This window comes from Phyllostomus hastatus, unplaced genomic scaffold (genome assembly GCF_019186645.2).
Source record: "Phyllostomus hastatus isolate PE091 unplaced genomic scaffold, TTU_PhHast_1.1 phas_contig_40, whole genome shotgun sequence".
Classification (NCBI taxonomy): domain Eukaryota; kingdom Metazoa; phylum Chordata; class Mammalia; order Chiroptera; family Phyllostomidae; genus Phyllostomus; species Phyllostomus hastatus.
Genome location: NW_025333872.1, coordinates 99798121 through 99820615, shown reverse-complemented (window position 1 = coordinate 99820615; position 22495 = coordinate 99798121). Strand labels below are relative to the sequence as shown.

Below are 22495 nucleotides of genomic sequence, written 5' to 3'. Positions count from 1 at the left end.
GCGAGCACACGTCCTTCTCTGCACTCGAGCCCCGGGAACCAGACGCTGCTCTCGGTGTGAGCTGGGCGCCCCCCCCCAATCCCCCCCTCCCCCCCATCCGGGAGGTCCAATGGTGGGCGTGAAACCTCCGTCTTCCTGCCGGCCCCCACCCCGCGGATGCTCTGAGCCCGCGCAGCAGGCTCTGCTGTGGGCCCCCTACTTCTTCACAGCCCGCTTCCCACCGAGACTGGGGCTCCTCTCCCCGACTCCTCAGTCAGGGTCGGGCGGGTCAGTGCATGTGTCCTCGGAAGGTTCCGCGATGGCCGCGTCCTGTGCCTGACCGTGGCACGGCGTTCCCGGCCGCTGTCAGGCAGCAGGAGCAGCGTTCTGCCCCCCCCACCCCGGCCGGACTCGTGGCCGGCCCTCAGCGTCCCGTGGAAACAGGTCACCCGGGCCCCGGAGCCGCGAGTCCCGCTCCCAGCCGTCCGTCTGCGGAGAGTCTCCTGGCTGGGGCCTGGAGACAGGACGCAGGTCGAGGAGGACGCGGGCGTGACGTCACGTTGGTGCCGCGCTGTGGCGGGGCGGGGCCGAGCGGGCCGGGCCCCGCGTGCACTCGGGTCTCTGCACGCCGACTGGGAAACGCAGGCTTCCCCCGGGGAGGTCGGTCAAGAGTGGCGTCAGCGGCCGGCAGCAGACATGTCCTCGGGCTCACAGCCCTCCGAGGCTCGTCCGCGGCCTGGGCCTCGGCTCCGAACACCGAGCGTTTCGGGGAAGACGCCTGCTCAGGCTTCGTGAAGGTCGGCCTGCCCGGCTTCCCTGTCGCCGCCCCTGCTCCCGGGCCCCCACGCTTGTGCACAGCCATCCGACGCGATCCCCAGGGTGTGCGCATGGGGAGCGTCGGAGTGCGCACGGAGGAGGGACGTGCGCAGTGTGTGCGGAGGGAGCTGCTTTGGGTGACTCGGAAGCCGCCAGCTGCAGCGTCTGGTCCCCCCACTGTCCACCCCAGGCCCGGTCCGTGCTGGCCCAGCTGCAGGGGCACCAGGGCCCCGTGACGGCGGCGGAGTTCTGTCCCTGGCAGCCGCACGTCCTGGTCTCCGTGGCGGAGGACAGGTGCTTCAAGGTGAGGGGCGGCTCGCACACAGGACGGGGCTGGAGCCGCTGGGCGGTGGCACGGCCGTGCAGGGCCTCACGTTTGTGGTCGCCGCCACGTCTGTCTGTGACTGTGTTCCTGCCACGCCCCGCCCTTCAGCCCGACACTGTGGCTGGGGTCGTGGGTGGGGCCCGGGACGCTGGGAGGGAGCTCAGGGCCGGGGAGGAGAACGTCAGAGCATCTGCAGGGCGGCTCTGAGGGGCCCGGAGCAGGAACCTCTTTCCAGGGTCGGCTGGGCTTGAGAAGAGAGGAAATGAAAACACGAGCCACGCTGCGCCCGCTGTGCTGTCTGGAAGCGGAGGGAGTGAGCGGCGTGATGCTGCCTGTGGTCTCTGGGAGTCGGAGGCACTGAGCGTGTCTGTCCCAGAGTGGAAGCCGTGAGGTCACGTGCAGCCCGAGGCCGGCTCCCTCCTGCCTCTGAGTCCCTGCCGGCCTCGTCCTGGGTCTTCCGAACCCTCTGGACACGCAGGGTGCGCCGGGCAGCTCTCGTGCCCGTGCATGTCTCTCTCTCAGAGACCTTTCATGTAGAGTGACTGGTGCGTGGCTTGCAGTGCGAGCTCACGCCGCCAGTGACGGCGGGAGCGCTGCCGCCGCTGCTGAGGAGGCCCCTGTCTGTCCGAAGGTCTGGGACAGCCGCATGGGATCCTTGCTGCACAGCTCGCCGGTGCTCACAGGTACCGCTCCCGGGGACGCCCCAGCGCCCGTGTGACTGAAGACAGAAACAGCTGCCCCCCCCGCCAATTCTCTCAGTTTTCAGGGGAAGTGTAGGAGTTGTTTGGAGCTTTGCAAGGCGGGAGATGTGCGGCCGGTGCTGCCCCGGGAGCCGGCCCAGTGCCGCGCTGGGGCAGGGCCGCCGACCCACCCTGCCGTGGGCCGGGCGAGGCCGGGGATGGCCGGCTGCACCCCAGCTGCTCAGGCAGGGAGCGCTGGTCCGGCTCCCGGGCGTCCCCATCATTGTGTGCTCTCCTCACACTGTCCATCCCCCGGTCACGGCTGACGTCCGCCCAGGGTCCCTTGAGGGGCTGGGGGGGGGTGCTGAGCAGGGTGCACGCACGGGTCTTCCCGGGGTGGGCGATACCTCGGGGCTGGCGCGACTCCTCTGCAGGCCACCCCCCCCGCCAGCACCTTCTGCGGTGGGCGTCCCCGGAGCCTCCCGCTCCCCGGTGCACGTTCATGTCCCAGACAAGGGGGCTGCCTCCCCAGCGGCAGTCCAAGAACACAGCTCTGGGAGCCCGCAGGCACCTGTCCCCCGGCGGGGCAGGGCGCCCTTCCTGAGGCTGCTGACCTGCGAGAAGCGTCCGATCCTGGGGCGTCTCGAATGCGCCACCAATCGCAGGGGCAGAGCATGTTTCCTGGAATGAAACGGGAACTACCTTCCTGAAATTACGTGGAAACGTTTGTCAAGAAAACCATCACAGTCTCGACGCTGCTGTCGTTCCCAGTGTTTTAGGGTGTGGGATGTTCTTGGACATCCGTTCGCCTTGACTCCCCTCCTGAGCTCTCGGCAGCGTGGAGTCGGAACACGTCTGACACGTCTGAAGCGAAACGGCCTGCGAGGCAGCGGTTTCAAACGGATGACCATTCCACTGCCGTTTCCACCACCACCGGCCCCGCGGTTTCACCGGTTTCGGTCTCTCCGGAGCCGATCCGTGGGGGGCCGAGAGTTCCCTGGGTGGACCTGCTCTGCGCTCGCCCTGGGCCCCGGCACAGCCAGGGGTCGGGAGGGGACGGCGCGAGGGGTGCAGGGCAGCCAGGGGAGGGTCGCCTGGACCCGGCGGCCCCCGCCCGCCTGGTGCTCACGGGGACCCCCGAAGTCCTCACCGGGGCCCCACCTGCCGAGAAGCCGGCACCAAGGACGGTGGGAACCTGGGTCGGAGTCGGCGAAGCGGAGCCCTCCGCCCGCACCGCATCGGTGCCTCAGGGGCTGAGCGAGGTCTGTTCCCCCCGCAGCCGCCCCCCTCCTGAGCCTCTGCATGGACGAGCAGAGCCAGCAGCTGGTGGCCGGCTGTGCCGAGGGCCAGGTGAGAGTGTGACCCCGCCGCCCGCAGCTGTGGCACTGGCGGGCCCCGCTCAGAGCCCCCCACATCCCTCCGCCCCCCCCGCAGCCTCCCAGCCAGCCTCGTCCCTCCTGCAGAAATCTTCAAAACTCGGATTTCTAGGCGAGCGATTAAGGGTCATTTCACCCAGTCCGGGTCCTGTTCTCTTTATCCGCTGATGGAATTCGGGAACAGTGTCCCCTCAGGAAGAACCCTGCTCTCCCTCCGTGTGTCCCCCCCCCCCCGCCGCCCAGGGCAATCTCATTTTATTTCCACCCACAACCCTCACCCCCGACACTCTGCCCACCGAACGGGAGGCGGCTGGTCCCACACTGGGAAGTTCTCGGTAACACCAGCCGGGCGTCCTGCAGCTCAGCTCAGGCCTGGGGGAGGTCCGACCCCATGGGTGAGGGGCCTGTCCCCAGGTTCCCCCCACCTCTGCCCACGTGCCTGTGTATCAGAGGGTCCCCCAACCCTCCTTGGCTTTGACTGATCCACCGGAGAGGCTCATGGTCTCTAGGCTGCTCTGTGTCAGCCACCAAGTGCAGAGTCGTACCAGGCGGGGCTGGGGTCCCCACCCAGACACCGCTGTCCTGTGGAGGAGGGTGCGTCCGCCTCATGAGGGCTGTGCTCGCCAGGCTGGGCCCCATAATTTTGGGATTTCCTGGAGGCCTCACCACGGGGGCACCATTGATTGAATGAATCGGTAGCCTTGGTGACGGAGCCCCAGCTCTGGCCCCTCGCCCTCCCGGGAAGTCTGGAGTGGGCCGCAGGCCACCCTGGCAGCCAGCCGACCCTCAGGTCACTGTGAACCTCCCAGAGGTCCCCGGGTGTTTGGGACTCGGTGCCGGAACCACACGGAGGGCCCGTGTCCTGGTGTGGAGGGCAGGGTTCTGGCAAGGCTCTCGTGTGTGTGGGGGCGTTTCCTCTGCAGCCACGTGGGTGGGGGGGCGGGTCGTCGGGGGTCGGGAGGCAGAGCAGGTCCTCTCAGGCGGGCGACGCTGGGGAGGCAGGGCCTGGGGACATCGCCGCCCCCACCCGAGGGCGGCTTCTGCAGAGGGCGCTGGAGGCCAGGCCCTGACCCCGGGCAGAGGCTCCGGGACGCCCCCCCCAGGCCCCTGGGGCCTGGCCTCCTGCCCTGGCGGCTGCCGCTCACTTGCTCGTGGGCCTTTTCCGCCTCCTGTCCCCGTCGCCCGTCCAGCTCTGTGTCTGCAGTTTGGTGGAAAGCCACCGTTACCGGTGTGTGACGCGCGTCGACCTGAGGAAGCAGGTGGAGAGCTTCCGTGCCAGGATGGCTGGGCCCAGGCCGTGCGGCTGGCCAGGTAACGGCCCGAGACTCTGCCCGGGCTCTCGGAGCGACCGGCACAGGGTCCCACGTGGTGGGTGGGGTGCGGACAGCAGGGGAGGGGTGAGGGTGGGCCCCCTCCCGCCTGTGTGCCGGGGGTGGGTGTCACGCCGGCGCACTGGCTGCCCCCCACCCCACCCCCACCCCTGTCCTCCGGGTGCTCGGCCCAGGCTCTCCGGGTGGTCGCGTGCCCCCTTGTCCGCCCGCCTGCCTGGAGCCCACGCCGCTGGAAAACGTCCGATTTCACTTTCCACCCAGCGAGTGATTCTCACGGGTGGGTCTAGTCCGTTCGTTTTCCTTGCACGGCACATGCGTCTTCGCCGACCTTCAGGTTTCTCATCGTTGTTGTTCTCTCAGTTTAGTTGGCCTGTGTGTGTGTTTCTGCCGAGGGCTGTAAACCATTTTCCTTCTAAACCAGCTCAGAAATCACCTTTCCCCGACGTGTCCATTTCCCCTGCCGCCCTGCGTCTTGGCCCTCAGCGTTTCGCTGTTTGTGGCATCAGCTCCCGCTCATTACGAAGTAACGTCCATGCGGCCACGGCCGCTCGCCCCTCTGCGGTCCGCACGCGGAACCCCGCCCGCCCTCACGGCCGGGCACCCTCACCCCGCTCCTCGTCCTGAGGACGCTGCCCGTCCCCCGGGGGCCCCTGCTGTGCTGGCGGCAGCACGAGCTTCCGGCGACACCTGCCGCCCGCGGCCACCTCGCCTGTCGGGTCACCAGCGCCTGTGTTCCCAGAGGACAGTGAGCTTCCCTCCGCAGACGCACCGGGGCGAGGGGACGCGGTGGACGCGACGCTTCCTGCGCTGGGCCTGGCGCGCTGCGACCTGGCGCGCCTCCGCGGTCCTGACCGGGGCCTGTGAGTCTGCTGAGTGCCTCCGGGCCCCAGGAGGGAGCTCCTGGGGGCGGGGGGTGGAGAGTGGTCATAACTGCAGGTGTTCCTAGGGCTGCGAGTTTTAAGTCTTGAAGCTGGTGCGCTTGGTCGGTCGTTGTAAATGTACTTAATGACAGAGGTGGGGTCGTTCCATTCTGCTCATAAAGTCCAGGTGGAGCCTGACCTCTGCCCTCTGCAGTCGAGTGCCCTGCTGCCCGGGGGGTGGTTCCCCCCCCCCCGCCCGCCCCCCCATCTGTCTGTCACCTGCAGAGCCGCCTCCGTCAAGCGCGGCGGCACCAAGCTCCTCCCGGGGCCCCCGCTGCCTGCGGTCCTGCGGAGGCCGTGGCTCCAGCTCTTGTGACCTCAGAAGCAATGAAAAGGTCGCAGATCAGAGTTGAGAGGGGACCAGGTTATGGCGTTTTGGGTTCCTTGTCTTCACAAGAGACTAGGTTCCTAAGAAATTCCAAAAAATTTTATTTTTTTATCCTTTTTCTTTAAAAGACTTTATTTATTTTTAAAGAGAGGGGAAGTGAAGGGGAAAGAGAGGGAGAGAAACTGAAGTGTGTGGTTGCCTCTCACATGGCCCCCAGTGGGGACCTGGGCCCCAGCCCAGGCCTGTGCCCTGACTGGGGATCGAACTGGCGACCTTTGGGTTTGCAGGCAGGCACTTGACCACTGATCCACACCAGCCGGGGCCCCAAACAGGGTTAACAGCGGCACGCTTGTGCGGTTGCGCTCAGAGCCACGGAGCGCTGGGGGAGGCGCGGGGACCCCGAGGCACGGAGCTGCACTAAGGCCGGCGCGGCGTTCCTGTCTCTCTCCCTCCAGCAGCCTCCCCGCTGCGAGCACCGGCGGCCTGTGGGTCGGCAGCTCCACGGGCTCTTTCCTGCTGAACTTGGCCAACTTTGAACTGGAGGCCGTCTTGCTCTATGAGGGTGAGATCCAGGTTTCGAGTCCCTCCGGCGCACCTCGGGCGGGTCCCGTCGGGGTTTCCCGGCTGCTCTGGGGGAGCTGGTTCAGGGCCGAACGGCTGTCCCTTGGGTGTGGGGACCAGGGACCTGGCGCTCTCGCGACAGCCTGCTCCTCTCAGGCGGTGGGCACTGCGGGGTGGGGGGCTGGTGGCTGCGGCGGCCCGGGGACGGGCGTCTGGTTCTGCCGGGGCCTGTGGTGCAGCTCCCTGTTCTCGGGCCCGCTGCGCCCTCTCCCCGGTGTCCTGGCTGCGTGGGACGGCCCTGGCCCTTGGCGCCCGCCCGCCCGCCCGCCCCCCCAGGGCAGGACACCTGTGCCTGCCTTGTGCAGACAGCCTCATGGGGGTCCGACTGGGCCTGTGCCGGCTGGGCCGCCGCGCCCTTCCCTCCAGTCCCGCCCCCACGGTCTGTGCACCCGGCTGGCTGGAGGGGTCAGGATGCCCCTCCTCCCTGTCAGCAAGGGCCCAGTCGGGAAGGCACCTGCCGGGGCTTCCCTCTGCCCCGCCCCTCTGCTGCACCCCCTGCTGGAATTCCGAGCCCCCTTCTCCTCTGGCTCCGCAGAGGCAGGCCCCTGCTGCCTCGGGGCCCTGGGGCTGGGGATGAGTCGGATGCTGAGCACGGCCCAGCCCACAGCACCCCGCCTCAGGGGACGACACTCCTTCCTCTGGGCCCTGCCTCCCCCTCCTCCCGCCTCTGCCCGTCCCCGCCCCCCGTGTGTGTCTGCGTGTGTGCATGCATGTGCGTGTGTGTGTGTGCACGTGCGTGTAGCGGCCCAGCTGGCGGGCCCCGCTCTGTCCCTGCGGTGTCGGGAGCTCACTGGGCAGACGTGTCGCTGCTTGACCCGATTAGTTCCCCTTCTCGCCTTCTAAACGCTGCTGCTTTGTTTTTCCTGCCGAAAATCAAGATTTCAGGCACCTCAGCATTCAGGTTGCTGGATCCTGTGCCGTGACGAGCGGCGATGAAAAGGTCAGTCCTCCGCACTCAGCACCCGGGGTCTGTGGGGGGGGTGTGTCCGTCCATCCGTCTGTCCACGGGAACCGTGCTCACGTCTCCCACCCGAGCCATGCGGGCTCAGTGCCGAGGTCTGTGTGGGGAGGGTGTGGGGGGTGTCGGGGCCGAGCCGACGGCCCTGACGGTCAGGCCCTGGAGCCCTCAGTGCCGGACGCATGCCTGCTGCCGGCAGAGCTGCATGTGCGGGGAGTCGGGCCCGGCGTTCGCGACCGGGTCGCAGTTGCCTGCCTCTTCCCGGCCTTCGCAGGCCTTCTGCTTGCTCGCCTCCATGTTTGGGGGTGAGGTCGCGCTGCTGGAGGTCGACCTGGCCGCTCTCGTGAGGTCTCAGCAGCGCCCCCTCCCGGGAACGCCTCTCTCAGTGCTGCCCAGGTGGGTCTCTGCAGGTGGGTCTCTGCAGGTGGGCCTGCCCGGGGGGCTCTGCGCAGGTGGGGGCTGGGTGTGTCCGGGTGCCAGCTGGCAGCATCTGGAGTAAAGTGGTGAGCTCCCGGCTGCACTGCCCTCATCCGGAAGAACTCACTGCGTGTCCATCCTGTCTAACACCAGGGGCGCGGGTCACGTCTGTGCGGGACACACCGCGCTCCGGGGCGGAACGCAGGGGGCAGGGCCGCAGCCCTTCCGCCGACATGCGGCTTTGGTTCTCGGGAAGACGAGCGGACGCTCGGCAGCTGCCCCCAAATGCTGTGCGCTCACACCCCTGCACACTCGCCCCATGCACTCGCCCCTGCACACTCGCCCCTGCACACTCGCCCCATGCACTCGCCCCTGCACACTCGCCCCATGCACTCGCCCCTGCACACTCGCCCCATGCACTCGCCCCTGCACACTCACCCCTGCACACTTGCCCCATGCACTCGCCCCTGTGCACTCGCCCCTGCACTGTGCTCTCGGCGCGAGGGTCCAGACGGCTCTGGCGGGTGCGCCTGCCCCCTGCAACGTCCCGTTCATTTCAGCTCCTGCGTCTCGCCGACCTCCCCTCTGCGCTTCGGGGTCGCTGCGGAGAGATGGGCCAGGCCGGGCGGCCACAAACGCGCTGGTCAGTGTGGTGCTCTCCGGGACGCGGGAGGGAGCACAGACGTGCTCCCGACGTCTCCCAGGTCGGTGGGAGACGCCGGCCGCTCTGACCCCGTGCCCCCGCTGCAGCTGCCCGGGGCGCCGTGCGGGACCAGCCCCTGGTGTTCCACAGCTCCATCCGGTCGTCCGGCTACGCGGCCGCCCCGCAGTGAGTGTCTGCGGGCTCCTTGTGTGCGTGGGGGCGGGACGTGCACCCCGTGGCTGTCGGGGCTCAAATGCCCGCAGTGTGCCCTGCGGGTGCCCCCCCCGCACAGAACAGGAGGTGGGCACCCCCCCGGGACGGGAAGCAGGCACCGGCAGCAAGTAGAGGGGGCCCGGCCCGGAGGGTCCCAGTCGCCGAGCGGCAGCAGCTGTGCAGGAAGTGTTTGCTGAGAGTGTCCTGGTCCCGGCCTGCGGTCAGCCCTCCGGCCGTGGCCCCGTGAGGTGCATGTCGCTCCCAGACCACAGGCCCGCACTGTCGCTCTGTCGCCCGGCTGTGCAGCCCTGCGCCCAGAGGGGGCTGCCTGAGGGGCGGCTGGGCCAGGGCAGGACAGGGTGCGTGCCAAGAACTGCAGGTCCGGCCGCCCGGGGGCCCCGCGGTTCTCAGGAGCAGGATGCAGACACGCGGCCTCCCTGCTGCTGCCTCGGACCTGAGCCTGTGTCTGCTCTCCACGGGCCCCGACATGCACGGCCCCGACACGGCCCCAGCACTGGGAAGCCTTTGGGGGGGGTCCCCTGCAGTCAGTGGGCAGGTCGGGCGCTGGGCGGGCTCCCCAGGGCTCCCCGTGGCCAGCCGTCCCCACTGACCTCACACCTTCCACACCCCCCTGAGTGTCCCCTGGCCTCCCCATCGCCCGGCCTGGCCCGGCCCGGCAGTGTTGGTGAGTGACTGGGAGGGGCGGTCTGTCGTGGACGTGGGGCGCCAGTGGTGCTTTCACACGGACCTGCGTTTCCGCGGATCTCCTGAGCAGCCCTCAGCACGTCTGAGACCCACGTGCGGTTTTCCCGCAGCGCCGCCACATTCTCACGGAAGACCGCCGTCAAGGGCGGCCAGGACAGGTCCTCAGGGCGCAGGAACGTGCACCAGCGGTACGGACCCCCGCGCACCCCGCCCCGCACCCCCGCGCACCCCCGGGTGACTCGGAGCGACCCTCATGCAGTTCACTGAGCCATGTCGGATGGCGGAGGCCTCATTTACACACGCCTGCTTACACGGATGTGGGTGCACACCCACGCACGTGCGAAGACCCTTCAGTCAAATTTAATTCTGTCGTATTTGTCATGCTTCAGACATGCCGCTGCTCTGCCTGTCCCCCCCAGCTTTGGAACACTGAGTTTTTGTTACAGTCTACCTTTAGGGGGCTCTGCAGCGGACGGTTGTCGTTGGCGGGGTCCTTAGGGAGCCACTGGGTCGGGGTGCTGGCGCCGGGGGCGGACCAGCCCCGGTCTTGGGGGGCCAGCGATGTGCGAGCTGGACTCAGGCTGGCTCCTCCGCCCTCAGCCCTGCCCGGGCGCGGCCGCCTCCGGCTCCACACCCGACCCCGGCGGGGCCGGCCCGGCCGTCTCGGCCGTTGGGGGACAGCAGGCCGTGCATGTGCGTGTGGGGCTTCATCCCAGGTCGTGTGGGCGGAGGTCCGGGCCGCAGGGTCTGAAAGGTTGTTCACGCTGACCCTCGTCGGTCGGCTGAAGAGCCCTGTCCGCCTGCAGGTCTGAGCGGACGCCAGTGCCGCCCTCCTCCCTGGTCCTGCTCCTCGGGGCCGTGGCTGCCGGGCTGTGCTGGGGGCGGGAGCCCCGCCCTGTGAGGCAGCCGTGGGGCGGCAAGCACAGCCCCAGGGCCAGGCCCCAGCCGCGCTCCTGGAGACTGGGGTGCAGGGCCTGGCCCTCCAGACCCAGCCGCCCCGGGCGACACAGCGGTTCTCAGGGGCCTCCTGTAGGGAGGGCGCAGGCCCCACACCTGTCCTGGGTCCCGGCATCCGGACCCCTGAGCCTGAGGCTGAAGGGATGGCCCTGCGTGCTGCGAGGCAGGCATGTGGACACGTGTGGGGATGCATGTGGGGATATGTTCCCAGATAAATGTGGATGTGCATCTAGATACACACGTAGATACATGTGTGGGTGGGTACGGACGTGTGTGGGTACTTTGAACAAGTGTGAGCATAGCTGTGAACATGCGTGTGGATGGGATGCAGACATGTATGGATACACGAGTGCACACGTGTAGATAAGGATGCAAGTGTGGTTGGATAAGCGCAGGCATGCATGCGGATCTGCATGGAGATACGTGTGTGCAGATAAGCGTGTGACACATGGGTAAGCATGTGTGCTTCCCCATCACAGCTGCCCCCTCCCTCTGGCCCCCTGTCATGCTCTGGCCATCACCATGGTTCTGGGACCCGCGGTGGCACCGTGAGGTGCGGGCTTCAGGCCGCGTCTGCCTGTGGGTCTGGGCCTCAGAGCGGGGAGGGCGTGCGAGGCCCCCACAGCCTGCCGGCCCCGGCCTGGCCTGGCCGCTGCCCTGAGGCTGCCCAGCAGGCTCCTGCCCTGAGGAGCGGGCGGGGAGAGGGTGTGGAGAGGCCGCCGGGCATGCCGCCCTTGCCCCCAGACCCTGGGAACGGGGTGACTGTCCGGTGAAGGGGCCGCTTGCCCCTGTGCGTGGTCAGTGTCACGGGGCCCCGAGCAGTGTCTGAGCCAGGCAGAGAGACACTTCCCCCGGGGACCTGCCCCTCCCCCCAGCCATCCGGTATCCATCCGGGTCAGTTGAGAGTGAATACGACACATTCTTGATAATTTGCACTGAAAACACCAGCATTCGGGGCACCGAGGGACCCAAGTGTATTGTGAAGAGCCACCTCGTCGCTCTGAGAGCGACACTGTGCAGACATTCGAGTCTGACGGGGTGGAACCGTGCACGGCAGTGGGGAGACCCCACTGTGTGGGTCTTCACTCCCCCCGGCCGTGGACCCTCTCTCAGTCTCTGTGTTCGCCCGTCTCCCCCCTCCAGCGAGGAGTACCCCTCGGAGAAGTCCGTGCCGACCACCCTCCGCAGGCAGCTCGCCGTCCCCCAGGGCCCGGCCGCCGTGTGCTGCGTCCAGTTCTCAGGTACGGCGTCCAGGGGGGCACCGCTGCCGCTGGACTTCACCGACGCTCGGTGGCCCGAGGCCGTGCGGCAGGGCCTGCGGTTAGACAGACTAGGTGGGGATCCGGACTCTCTCCCTCGCCCGTGAGTCAGTGGGGCTGGGGCGGAGCCGGGCCGTGACCCTGGGCTCGGGGCGCAGGCTCCCAGGTCTGTGCCCCTCGTGCCCGTGTCCCCGCGTCCCCTCCCCTTCTCCTCTGGCCTGCGGGCGGCCTGGCGGGACGGCTCCCAGGGAGGAGGGGACGGCTGAACAGACGGCGCCCCGCCCTGGAAGCCGGTCACCAGGTCCCGGGGCGGGCGAAGGAGAGCGCACAGGTGATGCTGCAGGCGTCCCGGCCGCCCTGCTGCCGCTGCTCCCGCAGCCGCCTGGCCCCGGGGCACCCAGACGCCTGTGTCAGACGTGCCTCCCGGCCTCCGGCTCTGGCTGTCTGCCCTGCACCAGGTGGGAGCCGCGAGGGGGCAGCTCCACGGCCCGCGTGTGTCTGGAGCACGCGCCCGCCGGGCCTGTCTCGTGGGTCCGGTCGGTGGAAGGAGGGCCTGGCCGCCACCCTCAAGGGCGTGACCAGCCTTGGGCCTGAGCGTTCCAGGTGCAGCCCCGAGGGTTTTCAGGGCTGGCGGCTGGGCTCCGTTCCCTCTGCTGGTCGTGCAGCTCCGGCCAGAGGCGTTGTGAAGTGACCCTGGGAAGTCAGATCTGGGGCCTCGCCCGTGCACTAGACGTCCTCGGGACGTTCGTTCAACGTGCTCGTTGCTCAGCGTGTGGTTGTGTGGGCCGGGGCCCTCACGCCTGCAGGTGTATCCCTGTCTCCTCTCGGGGAAAAGTCTGGACGGAGCTGCTTCGGCAGAGGTGCCGCTGGGAAGTCTGCCGGCGGGACGCTGGGTTGGCGCCCAGGGCTCGGGGCACAGCCACCCTGCTGTGCACCCTGGCTCCGGAGAGGAAGCCACGTGGCCCGCAGTGCTGGGGCCGTGCCAGTGAAGAAGGTTGGGGCCTGCTCCTCCTGGGAGTTGCCGCTTCCCGAGGCGGCGCCAGGCTGTGCCCCAGGCGTCCTGCGCCCCTCCTCCTGCAGGCGCGCCTCCCGGGAGCCGCGGTCTGAGGGCCTCTCTCGTTTTCTCGAGCAGGAGACGGGCGGCGGCTGGCCTGTGGCCTGGCCAACCACGTGTTGCTGGTCTTCGGTGCCGATCTCACCGGGGCACCTGCTGTTTTCTCAGGTAAGCCGTGTCCAGACCTCGGTGAACGAGAATTTGCTGGCCGGTCTCCCTTTGTCCCTGGTTGTTCGTGGCTGCAGGCCAGTGTTGCCTCCTTGAAGACAGGAGCAGAGCAGAGTCAAGGCGGAGTTGGGGCTGAGGCAGGGGTTTAACGAGCCGCACTCCCCAGAGCTCTGCTGCCCGGAGAGGGCGGCCCCTGTGAGCCGGGAGCTGCGGCCAGCGCCCCGGCTGGGCCTGCAGGGGCCGTTGGGTGCGAGGCTGCGTCTGGGGCCGCACCGTCGGCACGCGGCGGCAGGCGGGGAAGGCCGGGCTGGGCCTTCTGACTGCGGGGGGAGCTGGGTGCTGAACTGGAGCTCCCTGCGGAGCGCTTGGCCCACGAGGGCACAGCGCAAGTTCAAGGGCAGCCGGTGACGATTGTGTCCAACTTGGTGAAGGAGTCCAGGTTTCCGCTCAGAAGGGAGACCGTTCCCCGCCCAGCACCACCGTCGGCGGCGCCCCGCCCAGGGACAAGGGCCGGGGCACGTTCCATTAAAACTCCACGGAAGGTGGTGGACGCACAGAACACCCATCTTTGGGAAAGGACGATGTTCGGCTCGGGCCGTCTTGCTTCCTGACCGAGAAGCGAGGCTCCGCCTCATCCCCCTGCCTGCACTCCTCTGGGGCTGGGCCCCTCTGGGGACCGGCTCTGGGTGGGGGCCTCGGGGCAGGCCTGGGGCTCACCCACCCTGTCTGTAGGGCTGATTGCTTGTCAGGGGCAGCAGGGAGGGGAGGGCAAGGGGGGGACACGGGGGCTGCAGTGGACCTGGACGAATTGGACCCTTACACGCCATGACTTCCTGTTGGTGTCCCTAGACCACGCGCCCTTGCCCGCTCTGTGCTGCATGTGTGTGTGTGTGTGTGTGTGTGTGTGTGTGCGGGGGGGGGCTCAGAGTGGCCTGACCACTGTGCCAGGAAATGGAGCCGCTCACGTGGCCAGCACGTCAGCATGTGCAGGTCCTGCAGCCCGGCAGCCGGGCCTTCACCCCCTGGGCTGAGAGGGTGGCTGCACAGGGGCCTCTGGGCCCCTCGGCAGTGGTGGCAGTGGTCAAGGAGCCTCTGACACACAGTCCAGTGTAAGGTCACGCTGCCCTTCCTGGCCACTTGTCAGCTAAGCAGCAGAGGTGATGGCACTCCCAGAAGTGCCCAGCAGAGGGCAGCAAAGCCACTCAGATGGCCGCTGGTTCCCTGCCTGTCCCAGAACTGGGACCGGCCCTCCTGGATCCACTAGCTGTGTGGTTCTTCTGGTTCCCCGACACGCGTGGCCAGGGGACTGTGGGGCTCATCGTGTCCTCAGCAAACAATCATGTGTGACTCCCGTGTGGCAGCAGCAGGGGCCAGGGCTCGTGCGGAGACCTGGGGACAGCAGGCGCTCGCAGCCACGGGGGCTTACCCTGCACGGCTTCCCTCGCAGAGTGCGGGTTGCAGGCACCTCGGGCGGCGCTGCCAGTGTGCCCCGTCACCGGGCCGTGCAGGCTGCAGGGTGCCCTCGCTCCCTCAGGCCTCGGTTGGTTTCTCTGTGGTTGGGGGGCGCGCCCTGCACCCACGGTGGCCGGGCCCAGGCCTGTACGCGCGACCGGCCTGACCTTCCAGCCGCCCCGTGTCCTCAGACACGACTGGCTGATGTGGTGACCATGGGCGTAAGGGCCGCGGCGTCCAAGGGACCCGCTGCCTGGTCCTGGAGCCTCCTCGGGCGCTCCGGTGGGACCGGGGAGCCCGTCTCCGGTCCTCTCCAGACCCCTTCGTCTGCTCCGCGTTCCCGTGTGTTCGGGGCGCCGGGGTGGGGGCTGTGAGATGGGTGTCCGAGGTGTCGGAGCCCCCCAGGGCGGCGCCGTGAGGCCTGCTGCTGTGGCCAGAGCTCCGCGGGGTCTTCCCGACAGTCGGGTCTCGTGTGAGCACGCTCAGCGGCCCCCCCGACGCTTCCCTTCAGCGTCCAAGGAAAACAGCTCCTCAAAGTGCGCCCTCGGGAGCCCGCAGGCTTCTGCGCATTGTGTCAGGTTCTTCCGCGGTTTCAGTTGTTTTGTTGTTCCCCTACAGTCGTCCCCATTCCCCCATCACTCCCCCTGCCCCGCCCACCCCGCTCCCACATTCAGTCCTCCCCCCACCCCGCTGTCCTCGTCCCTGGGGACTTGTCCACGCGCCTGGACTCGACCCTTCCCCTTTTTGCCCTGTTGCCCCTCCCCCCTCCCCTCTTGTACCTTCAGTCTTTCCGTGTTTCCGTGTCTCTGGTTCTGTGTTGCTGCTTGTTTGTTTGTTGATTAGGCTCCACTTACAGGTGAGACCACATGGTACTTGTCCCTCACGTACCTGGCATACCTGGCGTATTTCACTCAGCACAATGCTCTCCCGTCGCATCCATGCTGTTGCAAAGGGTAGGACCTCCTTCCTCCTTTCTGCTGCATAGAATTCCATTGTGTAAATGTACCAGAGTTTTTTGATCCACTCACTTTTCTGATGGGCACCTAGGTTGCTTCCAGCACCTAGCTATTGTAAATTTTGCTGCTATGAACATCGGGGTGCAGAGGTTCTTTTGGATTGGTGTTTTAGGATTCTTAGGATAGAGTCCCAGCAGTGGAATCGCAGGGTCAAAAGGCAGATCCATTTTTAGTTTTCTGAGGAAGTTCCATACTGTTTTCCACAGTGGCTGCCCCAGTCTGCATTCCCACCCACAGTGCACTAGGGTTCCCTTTTCTCCACATCCTCTCCAACACTTGTTCGTTGATTTGGTTGTGATGGCCATTCTGACCGGTGTGAGGCGGTATCTCATTGTGGTTTTAATTTGCATCTGTCTGATGGCTAGTGATGCTGAGCATCTTTTCATGTGTCTCTGGGCCCTCTGTGTGTCCTCCTTGGAGAAGTGTCTGTTCAGGTCTTTTGCCCATTTTTTAATTGGATTGTTTGTCTACCTTGAGTGGACTCACGTGGGTTCTTCATGTATTTTGGAGATCAAACCCTTGTCCAAGGTTTTATTGGCAAATATGTTTTCCCATATGGTTGGCTCCCTTTTCATTTTAATGCTGCTTTCTTCAGCCATGTGGAAGCTTTTTTTTAATGAAGTCCCATTTGTTTATTCTCTCCTTTACCAAAAAACTACTTCACCTAATGAGTGAACATAAGGTTCTTTTAAAACCTGTTCTTAGATGCACACAATTTTGAACTTCATATTTTAAAAAATGGACGTATTTAAATGTGAATTTTGGGAACACATTCTTCAGAAACCACCTAAAGCCTCACAATGAAGTTGCCGTCTCCATGGGCTGTGGTTCCACGGGCGTCACGCTGACCGTGACCCTGGCCCCTCCCTCCTGTCTGTCCCCCGCCAGGTCACGACGGGGCTGTGAGCACCCTGGACTGGAGCCACGATGGCCGATGGCTGCTGTCCGCCTCCCAGGACGGGACGCTGAGGCTGTGGTCGGCACGCAGCAGGGAGGCCGTCCTGTGTCTGGTAACCGAGCCGACCTCTGGGGCCCCGCCTGTGCCTGCGAGGTGGCTGGGCGGTCACCGCCCCGGGGGCCAACCTCGCCCCTCAGTGAGGGGGCGAGGAAGCAGGGCCGACCAGCTGTGTGCTTCAAGGCACTGACAGTGACAGGAGCGTTTCTGAGGGCACACGTGTGAATGCACACACACGCATGGCGGGCCCGTGTGCATGACACACACGTGCACACACACCTGCAGTTGGACTCAAAAGGGCAAAACCGCGCACTAGCCCGCGGGCACATGTTCCACGTCAGAGGGCGTGGTGGCCCGGGGCGTGCCTTCGGGAGGAAGCTTTTCGGGGGAAAAACGAGCCGTTCTGGGGCATCGGTGGAGGCCGCTGGGCGGCAGACAGTGTGGGGGCCCGCGGGGGCAGGGAGCAACGGGGTGGGCAGGGGGACGGGCCCTGGGCCCTGATGTGTCACCTCACCAGCCGGCGCGTTGCCAGCTTTCAAAGACTCGAGTCACATTTTCTTGTGTGTGTGTGAGTCTCTCTGTGAGACGGGGCCGGACGCCAGGAGAGCTAACCCGGGAGGGCTCGGGCTCGGGCTCGGGCGGAGGCGGCGTGTGCCCAGGGGTCAGCGCCCCACATGCAGGCTGTGCCGAGTGAGCGCAGATGCCTTGCACCCGCTGTTCGAAGCCCGTTTAAGATTTTGGCTTTAGCAGAATCCTCGACAGTGAATATCTTTTCTGCCCAGTTTTAAGTCTTTCCCACTGGTTTTTGAGGGCCACCCTCCCCACACTGGCGTTGGGAAGGTTTGACCCCATAGCCTCGTGCAGAAGGACTCGGGGAGCAGAAGCAGCAGCAGGGAGCCGAGACGTTGGCACCTGTAGTGGGGCCCGTGCTCGGGGCTCGGGGGGACACTCCCCATTGAGAGCAGAGGTGTTCCCACGGCGCCTCGGGCATCACGCGATGGTGACCGCACCGTGTGCTCTGCAGGGCAAGGCCGTGTTGGCGCAGCCCGTGCGCGCCGCCCAGTTTTACTACCTCGACGCCTTCCTGCTGCTGTCCGCGGGCCCTGAGCTGCTGCTGCTCAAGTACCACGTGGACACGCGCAAGGACGAGATGAACAGGTCGGTGGCCACCCCCCTGGGCCCTTCCCTCTGTAGCGGTGGCAGCTGTGTGTCATCCTGCATCACGGGTGAGGGCGTGGCTGGGTGACCCTGGGGGTTGCAGAGAGCTCAGCCGGCGTCCTCTCCCAGCAGGCGGCCGTACCTGCGTCCCCAGACGTGCTCCCCTGGCTGGGCTGGGCTGGGTGTCCCCGGGCCTGTGTGTCACTCTCGGACCCCTAGTACCCCCAAGTACCGGCCTCAGCTGGGCGTGGCCACTAATCCCTGAGCCCTCGGGCTCGCAGCGCAGGGCCTTCACCTGGGCGGCCACAGGCCAGAGCACCTGTCGCCAGGCTGCTGTTCCCTCAGGTGGTGGCGGGACTGGCGGCCTGGGTCTGCACCTGCCCCGCCCTGTGATGGTCTGCCGAGGGGCCCGCTGCCAGCGCCTCCTCACGCCTGGCCCTCGGCAGACCCCTCCCTCCCCCCAGGGCCCGCACCCCAGCCCCCAGCCCTGGGCCACTCTTGCTGTCGGGTCGAAATGAGTGCAGCTGCTGCGGACTGACGGCGTGACGTAAACCGGTGTCCCCGCCCCGGCCCGGCCCTCAGAGCCGCTTTATTTTCACGGCTGCAGCCCCTCAAGGGTCCTGCCCGCTGCCCGGGGTTTCCGCCACGCGCCCTCACACGCCCTGCGCCCTCACACGCGACCCGCTCTCTCTCCGAGGTGCCTTCCCTCGCCTCTGCGGTCCGCAGGGCTCGGCAGCCCCCATCACCAACTGCTCTCTGCCTCGGTGGCTGTCCTGCTGTCCCTGGGCTCCGTCCCCACACCTGGGGCGTCACCCACTTTGTCCCTGGCATCTCCGTGGGGCGGTGCTCTCTGAGCTGCCCCTTCTGGTCCCTGTACGCAGGAGTCCTGTCCTGCACCCAAGTCACCCCAGGAGCACCCACTGGGGGCCCGGACCTCATGCAGCACCAACCTGCCAGTGGAAGGTGGGGTTGGCGGCCTGGCTCATCCTCATGGAGCCCCCAGTGGCTCGGCCCCTCACCCGCCTGTGCTCTGACCACCGACCCGGCCCGTGCTTTCCTGCTCCCCTGCCCCTCTGGACCTCCTGGCCCCACCCCGCCCTCCCAGCACTGCTGACCGGTGCCTGCGCTCTGCAGGGTCATTGTAGGGGCTCAGACCACATGCTTATCAAGCCTTTAGGAAACATGAGGAAAGCACGTTTGGACGGCAATACAAACCCTTTATTAGCGACTGGATGTCTCATTATGGATACAGAATTACTTTAGAACTAGGAGAAAAGCGTGCTTTCTCATAGACAGCAGTGCGTTATTTTTGGCTACACACACAACGTTTCTTTCATGACGTTTTGCAAAGTAAGGTCAAGGTAGCTCACGTTCGCTCAGCGTTGTAAGACATGACTATTAGGTGATGTGAAAACTTGTTTGATTTGGGTGATTCGTAGGTAGGACGCCTCGTTGCCGTGGAGGCGAGCAGAGCCGCTGGTTATCTTCGCCTTCTTCCCAGGTACAAACAGCGGAGCGGATGCAGCCCGGTCTTCAGGCTCCCCATGGCGGGCGCCGCGGAGATCACCTGCCTGTCCGCCGTCAACGAGTTCTACTCCCGTATCCTTCCTCCCTGAGCTCCGGGCTGCGGCCGGGCGCGGGGGCGGGCGGTGCACGCAGACTCTAGATAACGGCACAGGTGCAGCCCAACGGCAAAAAGCCCGCACAGGGAAAAACCGGTGCGGCAGAGCATCTCACCTGCTGTTTCTCCTCGGTGGCGGGTAGAGCAGTGGGTAGAAACTGCGTGCGTGGCAAAGCCAAGCCACGCCCACTGCGCACGCCAGCCAACCGGTCGGACTGCCCCGCCCCCCGCCCCGCCCCGCCCCCTGCCCCGGCCCCGCCCCGCCCCGCCCCCCACGTGGGGGCCGCAAGACTCAGCAGCTGCAGTCAAAGGGATGTCAGGTTGAGCCCAAACCTGTGATGCTCTGAGGTGTTATGGCCAACAGCACACCTTTTAATGAAAAAGCTTTAATTTAAGTTTACTTAAAAGCAAACGTCACAACCTCCAGGACTTTATTTTATAACATTTTAATTTATCAAAGCCCCAGTTCAGATTCTTTTGAAGATGTCTGTTGCTGAAGTTTCATAAGGACTGGCGTGAGGTGTTAGAAGGTTCTAGTACATTCTGCAAGATGTTGTCTCTATTCTAGAACCTTTGCTAAAAGCAGCACAGCACCACGGCCGGGCAGAGCCTGTGGTTCTGTCCGGCAGCCGTGGAGGCGGCTCTGCCTGCTCTGGGGCGGCGGCCGCCGCTCAGCATCTCGGCCGGCACTCGGTCTGCAGTGCACACTTCTTGGGGTTTTCGTGCATTTTTTCTGCCACGAACACTGGTCCTCATTCTCGGCTAACCACGGGCAGTTGGGTAGTTCTGGGGGCGACGGGACCCTGAGTCCGTACACCGTCCCCGTGCACCAGTTCCCTGCCGTCGGTCACGCTCCCTGGCGACGTGTTCCCCCGCTCACTTGTGCAGCCTGGGCCCCGCGAGCTGGCCCCGTGGGCTCCGCTGGCGTTCATCTCGGGGCGTCTCCCGAGCCCAGCGCCTGTGCGTCAGCCTGCCGTGCTGCTCCCCGCCCCCCTCGGACCTCGCTCAGCTGTTAGGGGAGCTCGTGGACTTCCACCTCAAGATCCGCTGCACCCCGGCGTATCCCCCTTGTCCTCCGAAGCCCCCCAAGCTCCATCAGCACCTGGAGACGAGGGGCCGGCGTGGGGCTGGGCCGTAGACCGCACCGGTCCCCCTCGCCCCCCAGGGCGGCGTTCCCTCACCGCGTACACAGGGCTCGCGAGCGCTCCCTAACCCGACCCCGCAGACCTCGTGCTGGCCGCCGGCCGGAACAGGGCCGTGGAAGTCTTCGACCTCAACGCCGGCCGCAGTGCAGCCGTGGTCGCGGGAGCCCACACACGGCCCGTGCACCAGATCTGCCAGAACAAGGTGAGCGCTCCACGCTGCATGTCGTGCGTGAGGAGTCGCGCTGGCGCTCGGAGCCTGCCGCTGGCCGGAGGCGCAGTCTCGTCGACCGTTGCGTCGTTCCCAGCCTTGGCGTTGACATGCGCAGAGTCCCGCGTCGCGGTGGGGGTTGAGCTTCGTATGTTGGTCTTGGGTTAGTTTAAGGCCCGTTTTTGACCCCGCTTAAATCTCACCGAGGGCGTGGGTGTCCCCGCATGGAGGGCCCGAGGGACGGCCACACCGAGTCTCGGCTGCGGAGCAGCCTTCGTGCGCCCACGGCTTCTGGGCTTCGGGTGTGGCTGCTCCGTTCGACAGAGAAATGGTTTACAAACCCCCCGCGGAGGGCCCGGGCTCAGGACTGGAGACGAGCGTGTGGGCGAGTTCCCGTTTCACAGTGCCGTCTGAGGGGCCCTGCTCCTCGGAGCGGCCGTCCATCCATCCGTCCATCTGTCCGTCTGGAGACCGCGGGGAGAACCTGCGTGTGGAGCGAACTCAGCTGCAGGTGCGACTTCCCGCACGTTCAGGACGGCTTTCCGGATCGAGGGCGGCCCCCCCCGCCCAGTGCCAGCCGGGCCACGTCACGATGCAAGGGCACGGTGTTCAAAGTCAAGTCTTGCTGCGCGGGTGCGGAGACTCTCATCCGCGGTTTGAGCGCGGCGTTCCCGGTCCCGGACACGCCTGCTCGGTCACAGGCGTGAGTGGGAAAGGAAGTGCTGGCCCAGGCCTCACAGTTCCTGCCGCCCCTCTGGGCGCGCGGGCCTGGGGCGGGCCGGGCCGGGTGGGGGGAGCAGCGCAGGGCTGTGGGAGGGGCCCCTGCAGGTGGGCAGTTTTCTCCCCAGGGGCCTCTGCGGTGTCGGGTGGGGGTCTTCGAAGGCGTCTGTCTTGACTCCATCAGTGTCCCCCAGCGTCTGATTGATTAGGACATTTCAGATTAGGATACGAGGGAGTTTTCCCGGTTCGTATGTGGAAAACATCGGCCTGGAGAGAGGTGCTGAGGAGACCATCACCTTGCTCCCTGCTCTCGTGCAGAACCGCTGCACGAACACAGACGGAGGGGCCGGAAGCCCCGCGCAGCAGGCCCTCGGGCGCTCGCGGCTGTCCCTGTGCCGCGTGCTGGGACTTCTGCGTGAGGCGGCGGCTGAGACGGCGATGCCAGGCCCGCGCCGCTGGTCGGGCAGCTCGGCCCGCCAGGGCGGCCTCCGAGTTTTCATCCGTGTCCCTGGGGTCTTTCTGCTGTGGTCCCTCCACCTTCCTTCTCGTCATTCTCCTGTGTGGACGCTGGTCCGCCAGCATCTCCGTGCAAAGACCCGTTTTATTTTTCTCTTACTCGTCCTGTTCTTCACGTCCTTCTGGGGTTTACTGGGAAGCCGGTGACACTCAGAAGCCTCTGACCCTGTGCGCTGCCGCCCTCTGTCGGTGGCCCGCCCTCCGGCGCTGCTGGGAGGCGCTGTCACCGCCCGGACCCCACCCGCCCGCCTGTCCGTGGAACCAGGGCCGAGTCTGTTCCTTTTGTGCTCAGAGCCTTGCACGCGCCCCGTGCCCCGGAGACCGGCTCCGGTGTTTGCTGACTCTGTGCTTGCTCGTGCGCGGCCTCCGGGGACACCGCCGGTCCCGCTGACCCAGCTGTGGAGCAGGGGGCCCTGCTGATGCGGGGCGTGCGTGCGCCGCGGCCCGCCTGGAGGTGGGCGTGGAGCGGTGTGCACTGCACAGGTGTGACGGGGGGAAGGGGTGGGGGCTGTCTGGCGCAGAGGTAGGACTCGATGTGCGTTTGTTGTTGTTGGGTTTGTCTGAGCCTGCACTTCCGGTCGCAAAGGAGCCCAACTGTGGGCCTGGGTGCAGCGTACGCACAGGGCCCACGGGCAGACTTCGTTGTGTCTGCCCGGATGTTGCGGGCATTCTCCACGTGGAAGGAAGGAGATCCTCGTGAACCGTGGGAGAGTTCAGTTTCCGAGCCCATGGCGGTGTGGACGTGGTGCCGTCAGCTCCCTCACGAGGTGTAGTCAGTGTTCTGGTGGCAGCAGCCGCAGCCTGGGGGGCGGTGGGCCTGCGCAGCCGGGGGAGTCGGGGCCCGTGCCCTCAGGGTCAGCGCCAGGAGGCACCTGCGGCCTCTCACCCGGGTCGTCACGGGGGTCTCGGGGCCCGGTCGCACGTCAGCAGACTGCCGGCTGGATCGTGACCTGC

At 66.4% G+C, this 22495-nt stretch overlaps 1 protein-coding gene across 9 annotated transcripts in view; it reads left to right on the top strand.

The window, feature by feature from the left end:
- WDR27 (WD repeat domain 27) overlaps positions 1 to 22495 on the top strand; it is a 51397-nt gene that overhangs the window by 4464 nt on the left and 24438 nt on the right. For 8 of the 9 annotated variants that reach the window (XM_045842941.1, XM_045842937.1, XM_045842944.1 and 5 more), the window contains exons 6-22: positions 986 to 1099; positions 1752 to 1803; positions 3080 to 3150; positions 4367 to 4487; positions 5247 to 5367; positions 6211 to 6317; positions 7255 to 7316; positions 7609 to 7730; positions 8312 to 8394; positions 8502 to 8580; positions 9423 to 9500; positions 11413 to 11510; positions 12661 to 12750; positions 16107 to 16228; positions 17198 to 17331; positions 18833 to 18930; positions 20178 to 20299. In XM_045842941.1, the coding sequence (XP_045698897.1) occupies positions 986 to 1099; positions 1752 to 1803; positions 3080 to 3150; positions 4367 to 4487; positions 5247 to 5367; positions 6211 to 6317; positions 7255 to 7316; positions 7609 to 7730; positions 8312 to 8394; positions 8502 to 8580; positions 9423 to 9500; positions 11413 to 11510; positions 12661 to 12750; positions 16107 to 16228; positions 17198 to 17331; positions 18833 to 18930; positions 20178 to 20299 (1674 nt within the window). Of the gene's footprint in view, positions 1 to 985; positions 1100 to 1751; positions 1804 to 3079; positions 3151 to 4366; positions 4488 to 5246; positions 5368 to 6210; positions 6318 to 7254; positions 7317 to 7608; positions 7731 to 8311; positions 8395 to 8501; positions 8581 to 9422; positions 9501 to 11412; positions 11511 to 12660; positions 12751 to 15058; positions 15156 to 16106; positions 16229 to 17197; positions 17332 to 18832; positions 18931 to 20177; positions 20300 to 22495 lie in introns of those variants that run through there. The other variant, XR_006786127.1, reaches the window with a different exon arrangement.